Source organism: Heptranchias perlo, chromosome 6, assembly GCF_035084215.1.
Source record: "Heptranchias perlo isolate sHepPer1 chromosome 6, sHepPer1.hap1, whole genome shotgun sequence".
Taxonomy (NCBI): Eukaryota; Metazoa; Chordata; class Chondrichthyes; order Hexanchiformes; family Hexanchidae; genus Heptranchias; species Heptranchias perlo.
In genome coordinates, this window is record NC_090330.1 from 100166614 (window position 1) to 100193970 (window position 27357).

At 38.9% G+C, this 27357-nt stretch overlaps 1 protein-coding gene across 8 annotated transcripts in view; it reads left to right on the forward strand.

Moving 5' to 3' along the window:
- mycbp2 (MYC binding protein 2) overlaps positions 1-27357 on the forward strand; it is a 153229-nt gene that overhangs the window by 68266 nt on the left and 57606 nt on the right. For 4 of the 8 annotated variants that reach the window (XM_067986509.1, XM_067986511.1, XM_067986513.1 and 1 more), the window contains 14 exons: positions 17-239; positions 4768-4886; positions 7575-7662; positions 7873-7922; positions 8003-8175; positions 8293-8437; positions 9619-9825; positions 10169-10224; positions 10320-10435; positions 11012-11109; positions 11721-11837; positions 13371-13511; positions 23057-23281; positions 25063-25195. In XM_067986509.1, the coding sequence (XP_067842610.1) occupies positions 17-239; positions 4768-4886; positions 7575-7662; positions 7873-7922; positions 8003-8175; positions 8293-8437; positions 9619-9825; positions 10169-10224; positions 10320-10435; positions 11012-11109; positions 11721-11837; positions 13371-13511; positions 23057-23281; positions 25063-25195 (1891 nt within the window). The remainder of the gene's footprint in view (positions 1-16; positions 240-4767; positions 4887-7574; positions 7663-7872; positions 7923-8002; positions 8176-8292; positions 8438-9618; positions 9826-10168; positions 10225-10319; positions 10436-11011; positions 11110-11720; positions 11838-13370; positions 13512-23056; positions 23282-25062; positions 25196-27357) is intronic. The other 4 variants (XM_067986512.1, XM_067986516.1, XM_067986514.1 and 1 more) reach the window with 4 other exon arrangements.

Genomic DNA, 27357 nt, shown 5'->3' on the forward strand with positions numbered 1-27357 from the left:
TTTTTGTGTCGTTTAGGTAACTTTTCCAGATTGTGTGAGGTGGATGACTATCGAGTTCGACCCATTGTGTGGTACTGCACAGCCAGAAGATGTGCTTCGTTTGTTGATTCCAAATAAAGCTTTCCAAAGTTCAGGATTTGGGCCTAAAAATACAAGTCATGACAGCCTTAATTCATGGATAGAATTAAAGAAATTTTCTGGTTCTACTGGATGGCCAACTACAGTCCTTGTTTTGCCAGGTATAAGGAAAAAAACTAATGTTCCGCATGTTGATTTAATAGATAAAACGTAGAAACCTATTTGAAATGCATCATTTATATATGGCCAGTGCAGTAGAGAACAATAGTCTTGAAATGTTTCTTTAATAACCACCACTTGGACTTACAATGTGCTTTAAACATTGAATCACCCCAGGATGTTTTTCAAAGAGGCATGGGGCGAAAAAAAACTGATGCAGAGCCAGAGGAGAGATTAGAATCGGCGACCAAAAGCTTGGTCCAAAAGACAGTGGTTAGAGAGGAAGTTGGAGTCAGTGAGGAGGGCATGCATTATGTGGTGCGGGCTGAAGATAATCACATTGGTCTACCTAATTTTTAGTGGGAGAAAGTTATAGCTCATCCCAAGACTGGGTGCTGGACAAGCAATCTGACACCAAGAAACAGTAGAGTGGTCGAGAGTGGTCCTGGAGAGGTAGAGCTTGATGTCATGAGTGTACATGTGGAAGTTGAGGCAGAGGATGGGGCCAAGGATGGATCTTTAGGGCACTCCGGAGGTGGTGGGTGGGATGAGAAGCTGTTGCTAGAGATGCTGTGTCTAAAATCAGATAGGAAAGAGTGAAATCAAGCAAGGGCAGTGCCATGGAACTGAGTCAGGGAGGAGAGGCATGTAGAAGGATGGTGTGGTCATTCGTGCTGTAGGTTGCAGGGATGATTAAGAGGGCTAATGTACCATGATCGTAGTCACAGAATATTTGTGATTTTGGTTAGGGCCCCTTTGGTGAGTTAGGAGGGATGGAAAACTGTTTGAATCTTTTCAAACGAATAGGTTAGGTAAGAGATTTGCACGGATCTGGTAGGTGACATACGTTAAAGGACCTTGGGGAAGAAAAGGAGGTTGGGGATGGGGAAGTTGTTAGCACAGAGGGGCCAAGAATTTTTTTTAAGGAATGCAGTGATGGCAATTTTTAAAGGGGGGAGGGAAAGTGCTTGAAGAGAAAAAAGGAACCATTTACAATATCTGTTAATATGGGGATCTCAAAGGGAAGTTGGGTGGTAAGGACTTTAGCGAGAATAGGGTTGAGGCTGGCAGGAGGTGGGTTTCTTGGATGAAGTGAGCTTCGGGAGTGTAGGGGAGGATGGGAGTTTGTGGCTAGAGTGGGAGGGTGACTGGAGGGAGGTTTGTGTTAGTGGATTAGGGCAAGGAGGAGTAGTAGAGGAAGCTGTATGGCTGGTCTCAATCTTGGTGATGAAGGAATCTGAGCTTATAGAGGTTATTCGAGAGTGTAAACTGGTTATATTTTTCTCTTGTAAACCAATGTCAATTTATTAAAATAATTTTTAATTATACATGAAAATATAGGCTCCCCACCTGCTGTTTAATCTCTTATTAGCTACAGTGATATATATTTGCTATTGATAATGCATTGAAACGCTGATCATATATCTTCCTGGTTATCAGCCAGAAATCTTACAGGACAAAATCATGCATGCAAAGTCACCTCATTGCACAGCCTTACGTCTTACAGCCTAAAAAATCTTCAATTCAGTTTGCTTGTATTGTACTTAGTCTCATTCCTGTGCCCAGAGTGTTGCTGTACCACTCAGCAAGGTACAGCAACACTCTGGGCAAGGCCAGAATTTGGGGATTCTTGACTATCCACCAATCTCCACCAGTGGCCTCTTCTCCATGAAGGCTATTTCACTGTATAGTGCACAAGAGAATACACTAAATTTCTGTTAAGATTTCTTTTGATCTTGCCATTGTCCTCTTTCCTTACCTTTAACATTAGGTTGCTTCCTCAGATTTCTTTCTTCTATCTAAGAGTTTCTGTCTGACCATGTAAAGCAGCAAGTTTTTTTTAAAGTTCTTAAGTTTTACCTCTTTTTCTTCACTGTTTTCCAAATCTAACTGATTTGCCTCCATTCTTTCAATCCAAATATCCTACTTGTTTTGAGGTTAGATTTGTATATCAGCCCAGTTTGGCTTGTCTGAGGGGTTTCAAAGTTCAAAGGGATGGATATGAAGTTTCCAACCACTGGCTGTATCCATAAGACTGTAAGAGATAGGAGCAGGAATAGGCCATTCGGCAACCTCGAGTCTGCTCTGCCATTTAAAGAGATCATGGCTGATCTGATTTTTATCTCCACTCCACTTTCCCGCCCTTTCCGCTGCAGTTTGTGGTGGGTGAATTGTTGCATTGACAAGATAGAGCCTCAGGAGCCTTCTCATCAAAAGGAAAACAATACCCCGACATTCAGTTGTTGCAATTTAACAGGTTCTCAAAGCCCTACACCACAAGTAGAGACCACTTTTGTGACCTTGGCGTATTGCTTCAGAATGCTTGTGACATATCTGGTCAACAATAGAAACTTCAGTTCAGAAGTCCAATGAGAGTCCAGTAGTTTCCAGGAGGGTTTTTAGCATCACTGAACTAGAGTATCCCTTCTCACAGACTTGTCTGCACTGGATGCAGTATGTTTAGATGAAGAATTGTAAACAATTTTACAACACCAAGTTATAGTCCAGCAATTTTATTTTAAATTCACAAGCTTTCGGAGGCTTCCTCCTTTGTCAGGTGAACGATGTGAAAATGAAATCCTCGAAATGAAATCGCATTTATAATTCACAGAACAATGCTTGGTGAGTACAGACAGTTTTTTCAACTGCCCGTTGCCAAGGCAATCAGTGTGCAGACAGACAGGTGTTACCTGCCAGGTCTCACAGAATATACAAATCACCAAAAAAAAACAACAAACAAAAAAAAACAGAAATAGAGAGGTAGAAACATAGAAAAGACAGCAACTGACCCGTTATATTAAAAACAGATAACATTTGTTCGCTGGTGGGGTAACGTGTAGCGTGACATGAACCCAAGATCCCGGTTGAGGCCGTCCTCATGGGTGCGGAACTTGGCTATCAATTTCTGCTCGACGATTTTGCGTTGTCGTGTGTCTCGAAGGCCGCCTTGGAGTACGCTTACCCGAAGGTCGGTGGATGAATGTCCGTGACTGCTGAAGTGTTCCCCGACTGGGAGGGAACCCTCCTGTTTGGCGATTGTTGCGCGGTGTCCGTTCATCCGTTGTCGCAGCGTCTGCATGGTCTCGCCAATGTACCATGCTCTGGTACCTTTCCTAAAGGATGCCCCAGAGCATGGTACATTGGCGAGACCATGCAGACGCTGCGACAACGGATGAACGGACACCGCGCAACAATCGCCAAACAGGAGGGTTCCCTCCCAGTCGGGGAACACTTCAGCAGTCACGGACATTCATCCACTGACCTTCGGGTAAGCGTACTCCAAGGCGGCCTTCGAGACACACGACAACGCAAAATCGTCGAGCAGAAATTGATAGCCAAGTTCCGCACCCATGAGGACGGCCTCAACCGGGATCTTGGGTTCATGTCACGCTACACGTTACCCCACCAGCGAACAAATGTTATCTGTTTTTAATATAACGGGTCAGTTGCTGTCTTTTCTATGTTTCTACCTCTCTATTTCTGTTTTTTTTTGTTTGTTGTTTTTTTTTGGTGATTTGTATATTCTGTGAGACCTGGCAGGTAACACCTGTCTGTCTGCACACTGATTGCCTTGGCAACGGGCAGTTGAAAAAACTGTCTGTACTCACCAAGCATTGTTCTGTGAATTATAAATGCGATTTCATTTCGAGGATTTCATCTTCACATCGTTCACCTGACGAAGGAGGAAGCCTCCGAAAGCTTGTGAATTTAAAATAAAATTGCTGGACTATAACTTGGTGTTGTAAAATTGTTTACAATTGTCAACCCCAGTCCATCACCGGCATCTCCACATCATAGATGAAGAATGTGGCACTTGACCCTTACCTGAGAGCATTGGATGGAGTAAAAGAAAAATGCCACATCATTGAGATCACAGAGAAATTGGCAGAGGTTGGGTATCACAAAGAAATCTTTTATAAAACTAAAGAACACAAAGGAACAAAGAATAACAGTGAAATAAAAAAGTGAAAGGCCAACAGAGAAAGTACTTCATATACAAGGTGTTAATACCTATCATTACACTTTCCCAAATTCCTGTGCTGCCAAGTAGCAGAATTGAGTGCAACATTTTACTTCTGGTATCTCTTATTATTTTATAACTTCACAAAGATGGTCACTATTACTCTACTTTCCTTGTATCCTCTTAATTGATCCCAGCAGTTACGGTTAAACACCTTTCAAGAACTGTGTCCGAATGTAGCATTTTAATATTTGCTATACTTAAGAATTATGAGATAACTTTTCTTGCATTACTTTACAAAGATGAAAAACGATTCTCTTTTGAGAAGTTGAACATTGTAAAGTATTGTACCGCGTTAAAATCAGATGTTTTCTTTAATGGAGTTGTGCCCTATGTGTAGAATTAAGGTTGTGTGGGGCGGGGAGTGGGGGGTTGTGGAAGAAGATGAGTTTAAAGTTTGATGGAAAATGTACTAAAGTGAGGCTTGATACATGTATGTAGTGTTGGGTCTGAGCTTATTGCTTTGCAAAATGTATTTTGAGATTCACATTTAAATGTGATCTTTCTAGGAAATGATGTCATCTTCTCTTTAGAGACTGCATCAGACTACGTGAAAGATGAGAAGGCCTGTTTTTATGGTTTCAAATGTGTCGCTGTGGGTTACGAATTCAGTCCTGGACCGGATGAGGTAATTTTTTGCAGTGTACCCGATGAAGTATAGTACAAGAGAAAACTTATTCTGTAATTGAGCTGCTAGACCTTTGAAAATTTTGCTTTGTAGAAATAAAAGCTTAATTAAAGTTTGTCCAACAAACGCTGTATTGAAATTAATGCAAAATACTAGATCAAACTGGGAACAATTTTTTTAAAAATCAGAATTATTTATCTAATTGCAAAACTAATTTTTTACTGAGCATTCCTCCATGACCCGTTCAAATAGTCCAGTAACCAGTGGGAGATATTGTAGAGACTGTGTTTTTAATATGTCTTCATATTTCAAAGTACACCACATGATATCTATTCCCTGTATAAGCATTTATTTGGAGAGCAAAATTAGAACTAGTAAATGGCCCATTCGGTGAAGTTCCCACACTGATGCTAAATTCATTGTTTACTTCTGGATTGTTACCTCAGGGTTTGTTTTATCTTAAACACCTTAGATTTTGTACATTTCCTCATGTCAGCATTCCTTTGGATATTAGGATAGCATTGAATTCTTTTGTCCCTCGGAGCAGTTTTCTGGCAGAAGATAGTTACCTACTATGCTTATGTAATTCACAACACAGCAATGTTTCAGAACAGCAGCAAGTTTTCATCAAATGAAGATCTTGGGCTCGGAGTAGTTCAGGAGCAACTAGCTAGCCCAGCTTTTGAACTTTCTCCTTTTTAGGCACCCTTTCACTCTCTTGGCCAGGTGTCTGTCAGTACTTTAACAGTCTTGACGCCACCTGTTACCATAACGTTGCTGGCACAAATAAATCTAGTGTAGTCCTTTTGATTTTGACATTTGAAGAATACCAGTATGCAATTTCATATTGCACCTATCTGGGTCTGTTTTCCCTTCACTCACTATGATCAAAGGGTGAGTTTAAACCTAGTCTACCAATATGATGTGTTAATAAGACCCTTAGCCAATGCTTTGTTCTTAATCCAGGCATTTTTTTATTGGTTTGTTTTAGTGTCTGCTGCAGCTAAGAATCTAGCAAAGCAACTCATACTGTCTGACCTTTTTCAAAAAAAAATCTCTGCTTGGGGCTTAACAAAAAATTCTGCTTCAGTCCCTATTGTGTTTCATGAATGAAGATCTGTTCTAGCCAAATTGTATTTGTAGTACTATAATTGGATTGTGTAGGTTGCAAATCTTGGCTCAGCGGTAACACACTTGCCTCCAAGTCAGAAGGTTGTGGGTTCAAGCCCCATTCCAGAGGCTTGAGCACATAATCCAGGCTGACATTTCAGTACAGTACTGAGGCAATGCTGCACTGTCGGAAGGGCAGTTTTTCATATGAGATGTTAAACTGAGGCCCCTCTGCCTTCACAGGTGGATGTAAAAGATCCTTTGGCGCTATTCGAAGAGCACCAGAGGAGTTCTCCCAGCGTCCTGGCCAATATTTATACCTCAACCAATCTCACTAAAATAGATAATCATGTATCTCATTGCTGTTTGTGTAAACATGCTGTTTGTAAATTGACTGCCACATTCCCCTATATTACAACAGTGACTACACTTCAAAAGTTTTTGGAATGTCTTGAGGTGAAAGGCATTAAGTAAAATCCTTTCCTTTCCTCACTGGATTCTAGTCTAATGGGAAGGAAAATATTAAGGATTCAGGCTAAATATTAATCACGCATCATTGTACAGGTAGCTTTGTGTCTGGACGTCTGTCTAACTCCTGTGTAAATGCATGTTCGGGGCCTTAACCAGCGTCCACAGGCCTCCTCCGGACATATGTGAGAGGAGCTGAATCATCTTGCATATGATCTCCTAGAGAGTGAACAAACTCAACTCATTCTTCAGTAGATTTTTAAGTGAAAACCAAGTTGAAACAGATTTTGTTCCTGTCTCTGGTATCCAACTAAATAGTTTATAGAATGCATCCTGTGTTGCTATGATTGTTCAACAGTCAGCTTGTTGGAAAACTTGAGATTGGTAGTTGTGCCTTGTGGATGGTGGTTGTCTTTATCGTGACTACTTGGATCCAGTCTTTGTACTAGGTCGATGAATTTCAGATTGATCAACTCACAATTTTCACTTGATAGTCCCTGATTCTTCTAACCAGAAAAGTATATCTTCCTATTGGAGCACTAGTGTGTGAATATGAGAAAGACGTTATGTAGCTTTAGTAAGGTCTTTCTTGAGCTCTGACATTTTCCACATACTGGGCTCCTTTCTGTTTCCTCATCTCTTCCCACTTAATACCCGGTAATCTGCTTGCATAATGATTAAAACAAATTTATGAATGATACATATTTGTAGTCTTAATCTGCTTTTTGCAACTAGTCGGGATGGATAAATTTATTACATTTTAGAGGGAAATGCTCATCAATGTAATGGATGCTTCTACTGGAGAATGGAACAATTTCCCACTTCTGTTGCACATTGTCGGCATCCAAAACTCTACGGTCAAATATAGCCTGTCAGATGCAGTATAAAGCTCCTTCCATAATTAAATTTTATGTTTTGAGATGGCAATCCGATCATAATTTATCCTCTAAACACAATTTTCCTAAGTCATCTGGATGTTACATGAGCACTTTGGAGAAGTAAACGGTCTATTGTGTTACTCCTTATAACTCCCAGTATAACTATCTACTGTTTTTTAATTTTGATATTTGCTAAAACCAAAAACACTGCAAAAATATATTTGTTTTGCAGGGAATCCTACAATTAGAAAAGGAATTGGCATACCTTGGAAGTATGTGTGCAGCATCACTAATGAAAAAAGACCTTGCGCTTCCTGTTGGTATGGATGTTTACTTTCGTCAATCAAAAATTTATATAAATGAGGGATTTGCACAAAATTCTGACCTCATTGTGTTGGTGGATCCACTATGGATCATTGCTGAATGATTAGCTTTAGCAGTATATTGATTATTTTTAGTGTCTTTTAGCTTATCAAAGACTAGAAGCAAATTTGCAATGCTATTCCATTAAATCATCTTTGTTTGGACAGGTAATGAACTAGAGGAGGATCTTGAAATTCTTGAAGAATCAGCTCTGCAGGTGAGCACTCAGTTGCTATATTTGAATTACTGATCATTTTTCATAATCCTTTTGCTCATCTACATTTTCCTTTTAACCAGGTGTGTAAAAACCATTCTGGTTTATTAGGAAAGGGCCTTGCTTTGTCTCATTCACCAACTATTTTGGAGGCACTAGAAGGCAATCTTTCCCTCCATCTGCAGAGTAATGAGCATTCTTTCTTGGAGGACTTCATTGCCTGCTTACCTGGGTCTAGTGGTGGACGACTGGCAAGGTAATGCATAGATTTAAACATTTCATTGTGTATAAAATGTGGAGATCTTAAATATGATGCTTATGTTGTTTTAAAATTTGCATATAATTTCTTTCACTACCCCTTTCATGATGTCAGGTGGCTTCAACCGGATTCTTATGCAGATCCCCAGAAAACTTCTCTGATACTGAATAAGGACTATATCAGGTGTGGCTGGCCTGCCACCATCACAGTGCAGACTAAGGACCAATATGGAGATGTTGTTCACGTTCCAAACCTGAAGGTATAAACTAATCCAGAAATGGGTGACCAAAGAACAAATTTAATTCAATATTTTGTGTACAAGGGCAATTAGGGATGGGCAATAAATGCCGGCCTCGCCAGCGACGCCAACATCCCATGAACGAATTTTTAAAAAAACACAAGTCACATGATTAAAAATCCCTGTATATTAGAAAGAGTTGTGAACTTATAGATGCTTTTAATGATATATTGCTAGAAATTGTCAAGTTTTATTTCTAGCTTATTTAGCTTTCACTGACTGATTTGGTTGTGTTACATTGATGAAAATTTCATTTTTCTAGTTTCTGTTCAACTTCTATATTAATGAATATGCAAAGTATGTTCTGATAGTCAGTTTTTTGCTTTACATCATTAGAATTTTACCCAAAATATGTAGCTTTATTTGGCAGTAAATGTTTGTTGTACTTGTAACCTGGATGATACAATGGCATATACACTGCTGTTATATTCGAGGTGCGCAGAATTTCTTATAAGTAGATTTTCTGAAGAATTCTTTAATATCAAGGCTCCCAAGTCCCTATTAATCTGTTATCAAAATGTGCCTCAATTTCTGTGTAGCTCTAAATATCTTCCTGTGTTTTATCAAATCTAAATACAACCAAAATAAAGTTTGTTCCAACATAGTTTCCCTGTGTGCAATTGTAAATTTTTGGAATTTACAATGAAATGTAACTTAATGTAATTATAACTATCTTGTTATATTCAACTTGCACATCAACTATCAGTTCTTTACTTATCCAGAACAGTCTTTATTTAAAAAGAGCAATAGTGCTTATTTTGCTACATAGCACGGGAGAAAAATAAAATCAAGAGATGTAGCATCATTTTTTTTTCCTCCTACATTTATTTTTGCCCAGTCTCTTAAATTTCCTGTCAGTATGGGGATATTGTAGTATAAACTGACTATAATGTAGTTTGCTTTACTAGAATGCATTACTAAAATGAAATGAGGGGTTCTGCTGGTGAAAGATATGCCATATTACAAGTAGGATTATATTCCCACACATTGGCAGGCAGTTTAAAACAGTCAATAACTGAAATTTATAATTTTCTCAAGTGGCTGCTTTTAAGAGTTGCAAAGTTTCTTATACTTGTACCCATCAAGAGCACAGAAAATGATCTCTAAATAATATGCTTTGTTAATTTTTTTGTTTTTGACAGGTCGAGGTGAAAGCTGTTCCTCTTTCTCAAAAGAAGTCTGTACAGCAGGAGAATGCAAAAAAACTGCATCGTATCCCTGGTAGCCCACCAACTGTTGTTTCAAGTACTGATATGACATTTGGTGGTTTGCCATGTCCTAAACTAGAAGCCTCCTATGAGCCAATGATAGTAAAAGAAGCTCGATATACAGCAATCACTATGATGAAGGTAGTTATGCATTTAGTCAACATTTTGATTCCACCACAAACAGTTTCCTCACCAATAGGTGTCCTAATCTAAACCTTTGCCACTGAGCCTACGTAACTGGCTACAGTGAGATATAGCCCAAGGTGATTGTCCCTTCAGATTTGGTGCTCTGGTCTGGTTTAATCTGAAAAGGATGCATTTGGGGAGTTGGTGTATACGTGTTTCTGACAGCTGTTTGTCATGACAGATTGTTCTAACTCATTGGGCAGGTAGACCTCTTGTAGCAGTCAATTTTGAACCCTCTTGCTATACTTGCTTTGTGGATATAGTGTTGCATTCCTTTTAAATACTAACCTCTTTACAGGCATATGAAAATTATTCATTTGAAGAGCTTCGGTTTGCATCTCCCACCCCTAAAAGGTAAGAAACAAGCATAAGCCTAAAAATATTGGTGTAAAGTATCTGCAAAATGATCGGCTTTGTGGACTTATTTTACTGCGCTTTAACTTTTTTAGGCCAAGTGAAAATATGTTAATTCGGGCTAATAATGATGGCACCTACAGTGCAAACTGGACACCTGGAGCTGTAGGTCTTTACAGTATCCATGTCACAATAGATGGGATTGAAACAGGTAAATTTATGGTATTGCATGTTACATTAATAGCTGCAAGCAAGTCACAAAGTAGGCATACAGTTCAATAATTCAATATAATTTGCATAATGGTGCTTAGATGAATTTAAAACTACTTTGAGGTGGCTTTTCACCATTTATTTTTATGCATCCTCTTGAGATCTTTGCATTGCTTGCCCCTGGAGCAGAACTTTGGAAGTTTAATAACACTAAGGTCCAGTAAAATATAGGAGTTTTTTGTTTTTGCAGTTTTGAGTCTATTTTTGTGAAAATGGTAACTAACAATTTCTAATGTGCTGTGCAGCATGAATACCAGGCTCATCACTCCGAAGGATTATTGCTGCCAGTTTATCATGATATTTGGATTGATTATTAGGAGATTCTATGGCACTGTTTTTCATATATTAAAGCAGTTACTTCTAAACCATTTTTAAATCCTTAATTCCAAACTGCACATTCTCGTATAAAAATACCTAGACTTTAAAGAGTGACTTGTAGTGGTAAAGTTTCTTTTTTTGATTGTATAGTGTTTTTGGATGTTAGCTTGATGCTTGGTGTTCATTCTCCTTTTAACAGATGCTGGTCTAGAAGTAGAAGTGAAAGACCCACCAAAAGGGATGATACCACCAGGATCTCAAATGGTCAAACCAAAGGCTGAACCGCAACCAAGCAAGGTATGATACTCCACGTGAGTTAACAAACTCGGTTACGCAGCATAACTGAGGTTTGCTGCAGTGAAATTACTGGCACTTTAATGTTCTCATTGTAAAGGTAGTGGAAATTTGAACCTCAAACAACAGAATATGATTTGTAGGTGTTCACACTATTCAGATATTTGCGTTAAGGGTTGTCAAATCATGACTCCTGCATAAGAACTGTATGCACACCTTCCCATTCCATTAACAATTGTGCTGTCTTAGCAAAGTTTGGTAATTTGTGATGCTTGTACACAGTTTAGTTCTTGCCTGTTTGAAGTTACCAAATTTTGATGACTGCTTATACATGCAATGTAAAGCATGTCAGGTGCTGCTTTTGTCTGCAAGGGTACCCATTCACCTTGCTAGGTCACTACCACAAACAAAATTATAAGCTTGGAGCAATTTTCTACCGAATCAGGGGAAAAAGCCAATTTCCTGTAACTCCTCCTTGAAACAAATAAATCTTTCTCTGTCAGTGTCAACTTTTTAATCTACAACTGTTTTAGTTTACCTGTTTAATCTATTGCTTTTAATCTGAACAGCTTTTTTCTTATTTCTTTGTCTTCCTGTTTCATTGCTTCTCTCAGGTCCGCAAATTTGTGACAAAGGACAGTGCAGGGCTTCGTATACGTAGCCATCCCTCTCTTCAGAGTGAGCAGATAGGCATAGTGAAGGTCAATGGAACCATCACTTTCAATGATGAGGTAAAGAACATTACTTAAGAGGAGGTTTGATAGCTGAGGAATAAAAAAAAGTTCTGCATAAATGTTGGAGAAAGTATTTTTTACAAGTTTAAACTTTCATTAGCAATAGCACAATAAAGTGAGCAGCCTGTACATCTCAAGCTTCAGTAATTTTTGCAGCAACAGTTAGATTGTGTATGCAGTTTCATTTTTGATTTGCTTTGACACACATGCGACTAACTTTGAGGCTACAGTCTGGAAATACTGTAAGTGGGCATCTTAAGAATTTGCTCGAGACTTTGCATAATTATTCTGATAAATTTAAAAATGTCCTAAATTAAATTTCTGAAACATCTTTTTATATACTTGAATAATTAGGAATATTATCCACATGTCTGTCCATTTATTTAGTCGTAAGAAAAAATCATCAGTTGTAACTATTTGAGTTTAGATAAATTGGTACAGTTGTGAGCAGAAGAAGTGCAAATCGATTGGATTCTAGATTCTACTTTGACTGCAAACTAGGTCTATATTATGCTACAAAATAGTAACTCATTGTATTCCCATTCAGAATGGGGAATTATTTGGTTTTGTAGACCTTCAGACTATCTCGAATATAGCAAATATAATTTGGTTATAGTGCTGCCTAGAAGAATTCTTTCCCTTTAAAAATTTCAAAATAGTCACACTGCATTGTATGAAAATCAATTGCAAATACAAATGCAGTATCTTGGTATTGATAATGATATAGACAGATGGAAAATAGAATAGTAGTGTACACAATGGGATTCCTCATTGAAACTGAGCCTTTCCTACATTTTTTTTAAAAAACTGGCATGGCAATGGAAGACTTTGTATTAGCAGGCTGTGTTGGCAGGATTGGGAACTGAAAGATTGTGATACTCTGTTTAGTCTGGAGGAAGGTGAGAAGTAAAGCCTTTTATTCGGATGAGGTTGAAATTGTAGCAACCAAACTTGGACAGATAGTGACTAACATTTTGGAGCTGGGGACCAATGGAAACGAGCACAGAACCATTGATATAGGACCTTGTATTTGAAGTTTGTTAATACATTTAGCAAGTAAGCTGAATTGTGCTTTGATTATTTAAATATATTAAAACCGAATGAGTGCACCATTCTTATGTCAGCAGTGAGGACAATGTACAAAGGCTGGCTATTACCAGAGTACTTAATGACTGGTGTTCATTGTAATTTATTTCCTTAGGCTTCCTTCATGCTGTCCTTACTGGCTTCTATGTACCATGTTACAGTTCTTGTGGTTTCTTTCCTCCCATCTGTTTAGGTCAGTTTTAAGCAGAACTAAGATTAGCATTTACTGTTAAAGTACACGTTGAATGAAAGATTAGGCTCCTGGTTTTTTTTGCTGGTCGGTCTGCCATTCATGTCAAAGAAGGTTATTACCTTCAATTCACTTAAAGCTAAAATCTAATCTCTGATGCCCACCTTCTCTCTAGTCTGGAGCCTCATAGTCCTTTTTAGCTCTGGGGCAGTTACAGGAGGGCATGGCTCGTTTTTGTTGCTTGTTTCCCATAGATCCACAATGATGATGGTGTATGGCTGAGACTGAATGATGAGACTGTAAAGAAGTATGTTCCCAACATGAATGGTTACACTGAAGCCTGGTGCCTCTCTTTTAACCAACACCTGGGCAAGAGCCTTCTGGTCCCTGTTGATGTAAGTAAAGGTGCCAATGGTGAAATGCCTGTTATGGCAATTTAACCCCTTTGCTGTCTGTGAGCACTGTTACGCACTATTTACTAAAATCTGCATTAATTAAAATTTATTCACTTTTATCTTTTAGTCTTAACTTTTAACTGTTATAATTGAAATGATGCAGTAATTTCTTTAGTTCTCAAGGAGTGAGAGCACTCATTCGAGAGGCTTTGCTTTAATAAGACACAAAGTTCAGTGTTATGGGACGGGATAGAATGTTATGCATCAAGGGTTTGCTTTTTTAGTGGATATATTATTGAAGTAACAGGAGAACTAGTGCTGCACCCAACTAATGCAATATTTAACCAGAGAATGCTTAGCACGGTTACTGACATTGCATAGTTGATAGAGAAGGAAAACAGTTTCAGCTCATTGATAAACTGGTCATTTAAGTTAAGAAGTTTAGCAGTGATTGAGGGAAATGATGTGTCAAATAAGTTACTGCACTATTGATGCCTTTTATCAGTGGCTGCAATACTGACCACATTGGGACTAAATACAATTTATTTTAAGAAATATTTGAACAGTTAACCGATCAAATCACTGCTTAATTGTGAATCACCTTTTATAATGCATGGAGACATCTGATACAGACTACTTTAATGCAGAACCCCATTTAACGGTCGTTAAACGGATATTGATACAACATAGACGGAAGATTTTGTGTCTGAGATATGTAGAGCATGTCGGGGAGGAAAAATTCTGTTCATTTTTAAGCATAATTTTAGGGAGTAATACACAAATGTATAACTCCAGGTCAAATTCTTAATTTATCACTAGCATTTCCATTAATGTTCAACTGGTTTGCCCCCAAAACTCTAATGCAGTCATGTTGCTATTTGATAGGAAAATGGCAAGTTGGATATTTTGAAAGATACTTGATATGTGGATTGCCCATGGGTTTGGTTTGTGTTTAACAAAAAAAAAGGCAATGTGTCTTCTCCCTCTTAACTTCTTCCCTTGTTCCTCTCCCCTCCCCAGGCCAAATGGTATTATTTGGCCTTGTACCGTGGCAGTGCTACTATGTCATGCCACACCCCTTTCTTAACTGTAGCAGGGGAAGAGGAAAGAACATGGATAAACACAATATTAAAGCACTACCCTCCTGTCATAAATGCTAAGTGTTTCCGCAGCTAAATCTATTTGCCGAAAGGCAGTCCTTGGGTCTGTGTTCCGAGAAATTAAAATGTAAAATGGAAGAAAAGGTGTAATCCAGAAAAAAAAAAATAGAAATAATAAAAATCAGTGGAATATATTTGATTAGGAGTACCAGCAGCTTTGCAGTTAACACTGGTGGGTCTTTATTAATCTGCAGCTTGGGCTATTAACCTGTGCCAATCTTGATGGCAAGAGTGGAAAAGTTTGTAAAAGGGAAGGAATCCAGTAGTTCAATTCTCTTGTGAAAATCATTGTGAAGTAGAAATACAGCATTTCACTATCCTTTGGCAACATCATATAGTGTAATGTGAACTAAATTATTTATAGAAGCAAGAAAATCTGAATTGTATCCATATTCTAGTTTAAATTGGTCACGAACAAAAATAATATACGGGCAAATTTGCATTTTTCAAAGTTTTTAAGCTTGTGTGCATGGAGTGTATTTATGCAACTAATTTTTTGTTTGCAAATTAAGTGGATTAATTTACTCTAACATCCAAGAAATTAAATTATGCTAGCATGCATTAAAGCAATCTTAAGTAAAACACACTGTATTAGTAATAAGAATATCTGAACTCACAAATTGTTCACAAATGGCAGCATACGGGTTAATGGAATCGAGCAACACAAGGGTGTTACTATGTGAAAGCCAAATAAATGTGCTGTTAATTATGATTTTCTTGAGCAAGCCGCATTTGTTACCAGCAGTCCAATTGCAGGTATCTAGTGTGCATGCCATAGGACTTTTTGCTGATATTGGCACTTCTGCGTTGCAAGATTAGAGGTGGGTTGTGTTGCACACAGTGCAAAAATTGCAGAAGGAGGTTTACATCATTTGTATTTGAGTTTTGTCAAGTAAAAGTCAAAAGAGAGGTACTAGTTTAGTACATTCAGTGTTGTGCAATCAGATTTTGCTTTATTGCTTTTTTAAATAAAAATGTCACCAATTTGTTTTAAACACTTATGCGCATTAAAGACTAGCTTTTTCCTGAATAGTATTTACTTTGTGCACATTATTTTCCCATTTTGCTTTCATCCTTAAGGACATTTGTGTAGAAGTTGCTTTTTGATGCGGGCATAGATTTAATCTTAAATTTGCTAGTGTAGTACAGCTTTCCTGAAAAAGGGACAGTGAAACAACTGCCTTTATGTATATGTGTATTATAAACAATTGTGTTTTTTTAAATGATACTTGGATCTTTGCTTAGTTCGCATTGTGTTCTATGCCATGCACCAATTGTGACTCTTGTGTTAAAGGCCAAATGGATGCTACACACCACGTTCTCGTTTAAGTATGACTTGTGTATATTGAATCTCTTGCAGTTTTCTCACCCTACGTGCTCTTTGGTTTGTTATTTGAAGTGGATGATTTCTTCCTAAAATAAGTGATATTGCTGTGCTGAAATTGTTGGACTGCAAAGTACTTAAATTTGTCTTTGTGCAAACAATATAATTGTATTTCTTTAGCAAGTCTACGTGTGTCTTCTAGCACACCTCTTCCACTTCTGCACAGGCTACAAGGAAAAATGTTTGCCATCTGATTGGCAGTTCTCCCCTACAGCCTGAAGCCTTTCCATGATAGCCTTTTCTTGTCTATTTTATCAAAGCTCCTCTGAATTATTTTTAAGCTTCAAGTACTCTATCCTGTATACTTTTCTTCCTTCCTATTGAAATTGACATCATCTGCTCCTCTAACTATTCAAAACTTTTATCCAGTAGCACAAAAACTCTTTCCGTCCCTCAGTTACCCTTTCCTAATATAGTCTACAGTCCTTTAAAACATAGGCTTAGCATCTAACCCCTTCTCTCCTCTTTCTGACCTTGATGTCCAACACTATGGCCTTTAGCCCTACGGCTGTGTTTTTGATTAACAAGAGTTCTATCAAGCTGAATTTTTGTTGTCAACCTAGAATAATTGAAAAGGTACATATCTGTAAATGTTCAAGAAGTTTGAATGATTGACTGAACGTTTTTGGAATACTAATTGATCTCCCACAACATTCATGGAGAAAAGTAAAAACAAAATTGTATCTCTAACTGTCTTTTGTTCATTCCTCCTCTCTAATTACTCTTTATTTTCCTTTTTTTCTTTCTCTATAGGGCTCTTGCATACTTTTCTCATCCCTTGCCTATTTGTCTCCAACTCATTCTTTGCGCAAGTCTCTTTTTTGCTGTATCTCCTCATTTCTGTATGTCTCCCAATCTCCGGTTGGCTCTAACATCATTCTTTAGTGATGTACTCAATTTCTGTTTTCCGTTTCTTTAAAGCCAAGGATACTCAGCAAGGTGGTAGCCAATATGTGCCAGGTTGGAGATGGATACTGCAATATGAGACGCTATCTTGAAGTTGTTTGAATACACATGGGAAACACAAAGTTGGGAGACTGGAAACAGTTGGGAACGTTTGACTGGGCCTGGGTGGGAAGGAGGAGTGGATCTTGGGATTTGTTCATGCGAAGCAGTGGACAGAAGAGGTCGAGGCTGGAATTACATCTGACATCAGTTCTGGGAGACGAGTGGTCTAGGGCTTGGGAGCACTCCGAGCTGGGCTGTTGGAGCGCTGGTTGGGGCTGAGTGCTAGGAGCACGGAGGTAAGAAAGATGAGGCCTTGGGCCTCTTGTCAGGTTGGTGTTAGAGATTGGAATATGGAGTGAATTTGCTCGTGTTTGGAGGGGGTTGGTACCCCTTGAAGTCAGGTGCCTGAGTGAGCCATGGCAGTTCTTAAAGCTGGGTCCTTGGAGTACTACGGATGGACCGAAGTCCCTTGAGAGAAGAGGAGGCTTGTGCAGTAGAAGATTATTTTAGGCATAAGATCATAACGTAGGTCAATTTTAAGGTACATTTTGTGACTTTTTCCTTCCTCCATAAAAATTTGTTAAATTTGCATTTATTATGTTATAGAATTAAATATCAGGAGTATAGAATGGAGTGATGGAAGGACTCTAAACAACATTTTTCAGAGATGTGATTTGGTTCTGGTTTCATCAATTTTTTGAGTGAAATATTTGGGTTTTCTTTGAATATGAACTATGAGGCCAATGAAAAACATAATAGGCAAGCTTTGTGTCATATGGACCTATCTAGCCTTTTCAGTTGCCTTATGGACACGTCAGATGCATGCCAGTTGCAAAACTCAGTTATGTAGGAGATTCTGAGATGGCAAGCAACATTTGCTGATAAAATGAAACCTTCAAATGAAATTGCTAATATTTGTATTTAATAATATTAACTATTTTCAGCCATTTTCTTCAATTTGCCCTGTTTTATCTCATCCCTTGCTTTTACAGCAATTTCTGTCTGCTTACTCTTATTTGAAGTGGGTGGGAGGATAGGCGATTTGCCAAACACTAATTTTGGACACCAGTGTTGTTGGTTGCCTATTCTCCGGGAGGGTGCCTTGCTTTGTTTCAAGATTGAAGAATGTGTCATCAATTTCCTTAGGTGTGCTGCCCCACTTAGTAAGCCAGTTGAGAACAGCTGGAAGTTAACTGTCTGGTTGGTTGAATTTCAGTGACACCCACTAGCTAGGATTTGGTCCCTTGGTTGGGCATGTAACATGAACATTTTAATTATAACTGGACCATTTCTAATTTGGACTAATTGAATGCTTTGGCATAAATATGGTGAATGTATTAAATAACTTTGCAAATTTCAGAGAAATATCCTGGCATCCTTTATTAGGACCCTATCCATGTTTGTCTTAAACTTTGTTGCTTAGATTGTCTTTAATGCTAGCAAAGGAGTCAGGGACATGGATATCGTATCATGGACTTCTAAGACTGTATGGTATCAGGTAAGTTTAAACGTGGGGATGGTTAATGTTTGACTTTTCAAATAAAGTATAATTTAATGCTTATCTTTTTAAATGAATCAAAGGTTATAAATGGGTTTTAGAAGTCAATCTTGCTAAAAATGAGTTTGTAATACACCTACGTATCGACCATCTTGACATCTGCTTTGTACTAAATTACTTTGCTCTTTGTTTTCAGGTTAGATTTTTGTTTCTAGATCTACTGGGCAAAAACAAGCACAATATAAAGTTTATGAATATACATTATGTTGAGTAGTCTACAAGATTGTCATCTTTAAGATATTAGCTACTTACTAATTGAATTTATTTGAATTGAAGCAATTAACTTCCTAGAATGGAGTTGGTCAAGAAATTGTGTTGCTGTAAATGCTACAGAATGCTTTTAATCAAAGAAGGTAGCACGATGGGAGCAGTTTCCAGAGTGTGGTTTGTTGCAGGGTATTCATAGAAAGTAGATATGAGACAGCGATCAGAAGAGTTCATTAATGAGACCAATAGTGTAAGAGTCAGGATTGGATGTGAGGGAAAAGTCTGGGAGATCAGCTGAATTACCAGCAAGGTTAAGGATATATATCCCCCTATTTTCATTATAGGCTGTGTGCTGGGAATATGGGAGGCATCTGGTTGACATTTCGTATGTCGACCCACCATCAGAACAGAAGTTCTAGCGGAGGGGAAGAAGGGTCTGTTTTTATTTCCCCCTACTGTAAGTTTCTGTTTTCATTTCTAACCTTCTGCATATGTAGGTTTATTTCCTTTTTTCAGTTTCCCCCTTCTTTGTGAGACTTTCTCACGCCTTTTCACCATTTTGGCTATTAGCAAGTTCTTTTGTCCTCTAATGTCTTTCCATTGCCTCACTGTGGTGATCTTTTGCATCATCTCACAGTTTCCCGTTTTTATAATCCATTTGCAGGTCATTCAATCCATTAACGTCCTCTCTTATTGGAGAGTCTGTTTTCTTTTCTCGCCCCTCTTTTTCCCCAACTCTACTAAAATGTTTGCTTACCTTTCCATTCTGACGAAGTGTTACATGCAAGATGCGAACCTGTCTTTTTTTTTGCAGATGCTGATGGACCTGCTGTAAATTTCCAGCCTTGTCTGTTTTTGTTTTGGTTAGGGATATTTTATTGAATAAGTTGTTTGAGGTCATTCAGTAAAAGAGTGGCTGAGCCATTGTTAATGACTAACACTGAAGACCTCAGAAATGATGAGTTAATCGAGTTGAATATGATTGGTTTGCGTCGAGGGGTTTGTGAATGTTGGCCGAACTCCAAGATGAATCAGAGTTTGAAAACTATTCTTAACTAATTATTATATTATAAATGTGTACACTAAATAAATGTAATAACACATTCTAAAAATTGAGACCGTATGAGGTAGGAAAAAGGTTATTGTGACATTTTCTTTGAATACACACATTTGTTAGTAAGCGCTCTCCTTTTACTATTGATGTTTATAATTTCTATTGCTATTGGTGTTGCAAATCTGGATAGGTAGCTTTACATCACATGGCAGACAATTTTTGCACTGGATTGCAATCTATTAGCCACAGCTGGCAGGAGGAGTGTGCCAGAATTTTTCTTTTACTAGATTATAATTGTATTTATTATAGTGGGATACAAGGTATTTTGGTTTAGATATCTGGATTAGTTTATACCAATATTTTTATTATTGATTTCATGGGGGTGACAACACCACCAGCACTATCTATGCTTTGGAATGTTGTTTGTAATTTTTTCCAAAAACACTTATCAAGTGATTTGTCCAAAGTGAAGGTTTTTCTACTTAAACACGTTCACTGATAAGAACATAAGAAATTGGAGCAGGAGTAGGCCAATCGGCCCCTCGAGCCTGCTCCGCCATTCAATAAGATCATGGCTGATCTGATCCCAACCACAAATCTAAAGAACACAAGAAGTCGGAGCAGGACCCGGCCACATAGCCCCTGGGCCCTCTCCGCCACCCACAGGGCATTGACCGATCCGAACTCAGCTTCATGTCCAATTTCCTGCCCGCTCCCCATAACCCCTAATTCCCTTTACTTCTAGGAAACTGTCTATTTCTGTTTTAAATTTATCTAATGATGTAGCTTCCACAGCTTCCTGGGGCAGCAAATTCCATAGACCTACCACCCTCTGAGTGAAGAAGTTTCTCCTCATCTCAGTTTTGAAAGAGCAGCCCCTTATTCTAAGATTATGCCCCCTAGTTCTAGTTTCACCCATCTTTGGGAACATCCTTACTGCATCCACCCGATCAAGACCCTTCACAATCTTATATGTTTCAATAAGATCGCCTCTCATTCTTCTGAACTCCAATGAGTAGAGTCCCAATCTACTCAACCTCTCCTCATATGTCCGCCCCCTCATCCCCGGGATTAACCGAGTGAACCTTCTTTGTACTGCCTCGAGAGCAAGTATGTCTTTTCTTAAGTATGGAGACCAAAACTGTATGCAGTATTCCAGGTGCGGTCTCACCAATACCTTATATAACTGCAGCAATACCTCCTTGTTTTTATATTCTATCCCCCTAGCAATAAAAGCCAACATTCCGTTGGCTTTCTTGATCACCTGCTGCACCTGCATACCAACTTTTTGATTTTCTTGCACTCGGACCCCCAGATCCCTTTGTACTGCAGTACTTTCCAGTCTCTCGCCATTAAGAAAATAACTTGCTCTCTGATTTTTCCTGCCAAAGTGCATAACCTCACATTTTCCAATATTATATTGCATCTGCCAAATCTCCGCCCACTCACCCAGCCTGTCTATATCCCCTTGCAGGTTTTTTATGTCCTCCTCACTCTCTACTTTCCCTCCCATCTTTGTATCATCTGCAAATTTTGATATGTTGCACTCGGTCCCCTCCTCCAAATCGTTAATATAGATTGTAAAGAGTTGGGGACCCAGCACCGACCCCTGTGGAACACCACTGGTTACTGGTTGCCAGTCCGAAAATGAACCATTTATCCCAACTCTCTGCTTCCTGTTCGATAACCAATCCTCCACCCATGCCAGAATATTACCCCCAATCCCGTGATTTTTTATCTTAAGTAATAATCTTTTATGTGGCACCTTGTCGAATGCCTTCTGGAAGTCTAAATACACTATGTCCACTGGTTCCCCTTTATCCACCCTATACGTTATATCCTCGAAGAACTCAAGCAAATTTGTCAGACATGACTTCCCCTTCATAAAGCCATGCTGACTTTGTCCTATTAAATTATGCTTATCTAAATGTTCCGTTACTGTCTCCTTAATAATAGACTCCAAAATTTTACCCACCACAGATGTTAAGCTAACTGGCCTATAATTTCCAGCCTTCTGCCTACTACCCTTTTTAAATAACGGTGTTACATTAGCAGTTTTCCAATCTGCCGGGACCTCTCCTGAGTCCAGGGAATTTTGGAAAACTATCACCAAAGCATCCACAATCCCTACTGCCACTTCCCTCAAGACCCTAGGATGGAAGCCATCAGGTCCAGGGGATTTATCCGCCTTGAGTCCCATTATTTTACTGAGTACCATCTCCTGAGTGATTTTAATCGTATTTAGCTCCTCCCCCCCGAGAGTCCCCTGTTTGTCCAGTGTTGGGATATTCTTAGTGTCCTCTACTGTAAAGACTGAAACAAAATATTTGTTCAGCATTTTTGCCATCTCCATGTTTCCCACCATTAATTTCCCGGTCTCATCCTCTAAGGGACCTACGTTTGCCTTAGCCACCCTTTTTCTTTTTATATAACTATAGAAACTCTTGCTATCTGTTTTTATATTTTTTGCTAATTTCTTTTCATAATCTAACTTCCCTTTCTTAATCAATCCTTTAGTTACTTTTTGCTGTCTTTTTGCTGTCTTTGCAAAACCCAACTTTTTATGCTAAAGTTGATTAAGAGCATAAGAAATAGGAGCAGGCCGTATGCCCCGCCCCCCCCCCTGCTCCGCCATTCATTAAGATCATGGCTGATCTTCTACCTCAACTCCACTTTCCTGCCCTATCCCCATGTCACTTGATTCCCTTGGTGTCCAAAAATATATCAATCTCAATCTTGACTATACTCAATGACTGAGCATCCATAGCCCTCTGGGGCAGAGAATGCCAAAGATTCACAACCCTCTGAGTGAAGAAACTTTTCCTCATCTTGGTCCTAAGTGGCCAACCTCCCAAAGACCTCTTAACAGTGACCATTGTTGAGTACTCCTCTACTTTTGAGAAAGTTGTAAGCTTGAATCTCAGAACTGACATATCACTTGACCATTCTTCTAGTTGTAAGAGTTTAGCAATTCTCATCCTAAGGTACCTTGATGCTATGCCCATGGTTGCATTCTGATTCAAGGTGTTCAGAATTGTTTGTGTTTGCATGTTGAAGGCAAGTTGATCTTCACCCTATAAAACAGATTATATTCTAATGTTTTGTTACGTAAATGCTATTCACATTGCTTCAACCATGGGACCTTTAAATTGTGTTCTGTGTTATAAGTCTGCTTTGAAAAAAAACTATGTTCAAATGCTTTAACACAACAAATCTATATGCTTTTTTTTCCAGGAGCCTAAATCCATCACTGATGATTACTTCAGAGAAGTAAATTCACGTCGGTCCCATGAAGTAGTGTTGAAAGAGCAGGAAAAGATGTTCCTGCAAGGCGGACCAGGAGTATATAAGGTAGTGAAGACTGGGCCTTCAGGGCACAACATCAGGAGCTGCCCTAACCTTAGAGGTATCCCCATTGGAATGTTAGTTCTTGGGAACAGAGTCAAGGCATTAGGCGAGGTATGGATTCATGAAAGTGTGTTATTGCAGGTACCAATCAACAAATTAGAGCAAATGCTGCAAAACTGATGTCTTCTCAAGCTTTTGCATAATATTATAAGAGGACATCTGGTATTGGTATAATTTCTTCATTAAGAAAATAGGTATTGATTTGGGTTTTGACAAATGGTGGAAGCTTTTATACCATGTTTACCAAAGTTGGTGATCTGCCAGTGCATACTCTGCTTTTGAGCTACAAAATTTTTCCTATGATTCAACATGACCTGTTGCATTGATCTGATTTTCTTTTGTGTATTCTAAACTTCAGAAACTAATTTTCTTTACTGATTATAATTATCACATGTTGATCACTCTATCTTTAAATGGCAGATTAATAAAAAAGACACTTCTATTCCTGAGTATTATATAAATTGCTGTAAACATCACTATATATTCTGGTTGCTCCTTTTATAATTTGAAAGCCAAAAATAGGCATCTAAGTAATTGTGTTATAAACCAGATTTTACTGAAATTACTTAGCAGAATCTGGCATTTTTGTGTGTATAACCTTTTAGTGTCAAGCGTATTCTAAATTTAGTTGCAGTAAGTGTTAAGTGAAACTGTGAAAACTATAATTCACACATTTTCTAATCCTGCAGTTACTCAATCTAATTTTTGCTGACGCAGATCCTTATTATTTCTAACTATGGTATTTAAAGGAGCATTTAAGAATGGTGCTATACATGAGAAACAACTTTGACAGACCACACTCTTAAAAATCTATTGGGCCGGAATTTGCTGAAAAAATAAAGACGTGTGAACGACGCACGCCGTTATTAATGTGCAAATCGACCAGCAACTTGTGGCGAGGAAGAGATAACCCGTGAATATCGAATCGCCACAAGTTGCTGGACAATTTTGCGCCGCTCCACCGTTAGCTTCACAAAAACGGCATCTCTCATTTAACCTCCCCGTGAGTTTCATGAAGTTGCTGCATTTACACATTAATTGCCCATTAAACTTGCCACAGAAAGTTAAGCCCAGTAATTAATAGCGTAAGCACCCTTTTAACGACGTGATATTTGTTCATGCAATGCCAATCAATCTCTCTGGCCCAGAAAGTGAACAATTAGTGTGGAGTCTCTTTCCTTCAGGTAGTGAAGTTTGGAGATTTTAGAAATGTTAAATTTTTCAATTTTTTTTTTCTTTCTTTTCCTTTCTGTTTTTTTCTCTCAATCTAATCTTTTGCTCTCTTTACTTCTCTTTCTGTACCTGATTTGACATTGAATTCACCCACTGTAATTCACCCTCCTCCTCAGTCCTTCCTCTGTTTATTTCTCAATTCTTTATTCTGATTGGCTAAGGAGATACACTGTAAGTCCCTGGTGCCCCATTGCCCTCGCCGCGCTGTTATCAGCTCGCACTTCTAGCAACTTACAGGGTAAGAAATTTTGAGCTGAAGCTTGCAGGAAAAAGTCTAACCCAGCACATCGTCAGATGCCCTGCTCCAGCAAATTCCAGCCCAATTCAGAGTAGCCTTTTTAAGAGTCAATGATTAAAATTTCCAAAATTCAAGAAGCTATCACAATCAAAGTTTGTTTCATAAGTATTCAGTATTTTTAGTCACATCACATTTGTAATAATTTGTAGATGAAAGGGGTCTTTCCAAGTAAATTGCAAGCTGGAACAGCTAAGACTTTTTAACTTCTGAGATGTAAATTACTTAAACAATCTCAGCTCTACAGAGACCCCAATTCTATTGTTAAATATGGAGCGGGACAAAAGTGTCATTTGTATAATAGGTGACAAACCATGAGGGCACGTGGATCCAGCTTGATAAGAACAGTATGGTGGAATTCTGTGAAAGCGGTGATGGCGAGGCCTGGTCCTTGGCCAGAGACCGAGGTGGTAACCAGTACCTAAGACATGAAGAGGGTAGGTTGATCACAATTAAATTGATCTCTTCATGCAGAATAGTCCTATCTGCAATTGCATTTTCAAAAGATATTGAAAGTTGAAAGCTAAAACTTGATTCTTCATTGTGATCCTGCATATAAAAGTTGAATCCAACAAGACGCCACTTGAAATAGCTATCCCATTGAAATCATTTTTCATCACGTGAATCTTTAGTTTGCACTTTATGCCGTAGAGCCTTGGGTGTCCCATTTTCATGATTTTTCTTCCATGTGTCGCCCTTGTAGGGTTCTTTTTATTTCTCATGATGGTAAGCCCTGTGCGCACTATTTTTCAATAGAACTATCAAGTTCCAATTTCATAAATTTTACACTGGGGCACATAAAGTTGGCCAGAAATTTGAAGTAAACTTGAAACAAGACAGGTCGGTTATAGTTTGTTTTCCAAGATCTGTTAAAATTGAAACTTTATGAAGTGGAGATCCTCTGATCAAGCCCAAAATGATTAGCAAATCTTCCCTTTCCTGATAGGGAAACCCAGCCATAAAGTATTGGGAAAAAGATTGACAAAAATCTCTTCCTAGTGGCTCACAAGATCATCAGCATCAATCTTGCCTTCAACATCAACAACAACTTGCATTTAAATAGCACCTTTAATGTAGTAAAATGTCCCAAGTCGTTTCACAGGAGCGTTATCAAACAAAATTTGACTTCAATGCTGGGCATGTCTAGTGAGCATAAGTAAATGCCAAAAGGAAAGAATCTGTCCTTGCCAGGGATTAGATCAAGCGGTGAGGAACAGATCGCGGGTAGGGATTCTCCTCCTGCCCAAAATTGGGTGGGATTGCAGCAGAGAATGGGGGAAAATTCAAGTGATGAAGCGTATCACCACCTCACTTCCCCAATTGGGATTCCCTACACCCCCAACCCCACCTTGCTAGAGCAACCCATGTTTGCTGCATGTAAATGATAAGGGCGGGTCCTAAATGATAAGGATTTCCCTCCTGTCTGTCCCACTTTCCGCCACTTCCTAGGTTTATCATGGAGAAAGTGGTGGTGAGCCCTGGGAAGTGGCAGTAAAGGCCCTGAGGTCCCCCTAATGAAGAGAGAGGGCCATGAAGCAGCCTCCTCTCCCGCCAGCCTGGCCTCAAACACTTAGCAGAGACCGAGGTCTAGATAGTTGACAACTACAGGGCGGCAGCTCCGAAAGTATGTAGGGTACTTCTACCCCGACCTCCGCAGGTGCTGCAGCACCCACCACCAGCATTTTCCTCGGGACCAATGACTGTCTCCCCCTTGGCAGTGGGCATCCCATCGGGAGCCCACCATGCATATTCAATGAGTCACGTAGCAAGGAAATGGGTTGGGGCTCGGTGGGATTGAAGGGGAGGGCCGAAACTCAGTCCAGAAGAAGCTAGTCCCTGCCTGTGTGTTTTACCCTGGACAGAGATTTACTTTATAAACAGTAATTTGATGATTGATGAATTCAAGCCCAATACTTCAGGCCTGCATTCCTTAACATATGTGTCAAGAGTGCAGAATCTTCCATTCGTTGGATGGAAAGAGTTAGGTGAAGGCATCAACCCTCTGAATTAGTGGAGATATTGGACTTCAATAATGCCTGGTCATGATGGAGTAGGCAGCAACGTCATCCATAGTCATACAGTGGGCACCCTTGGAAACTGACCCCTGCAACTGGCAACTTGCTATGGTTGTCTTCATCTTGGATATAACCAAAATGGAGGATGTAAAGTGCAGAATATGTTTATAGAGAGCACCCTTCAACGTGTATTGCTGCCTACTAAGTGAAGTGGATATATATTTACCATCAGATAGTTTCTTTATGAATGGGTAAAGATCATACAGGTTTCACTTCAAGGAAGTTCTAAATTTGGGGAATCTGATGAGCTAGTCGGGCATACTGCTTTTAGACATGTCCCATTGAGTAAATATGTTACTAGGAGTGCAAACCAAAGTTATAAAATTGTCCTTTGGCCTCATTCAGAACTCCTTTCCAATACAAACTCACCCAATGAACCATTAGAGCTATTCCAAAGCTCATCCTAAAATGAGACCTCTGTCAAAAGGCCAAGGACCCCCAAACACAAACTGGATTACTCCTTTGTTCTGTAATGTCTAGTGTTTTCCCCCTTCGCTTCTCTCCCTGCCCCCCCTCCCAACTCC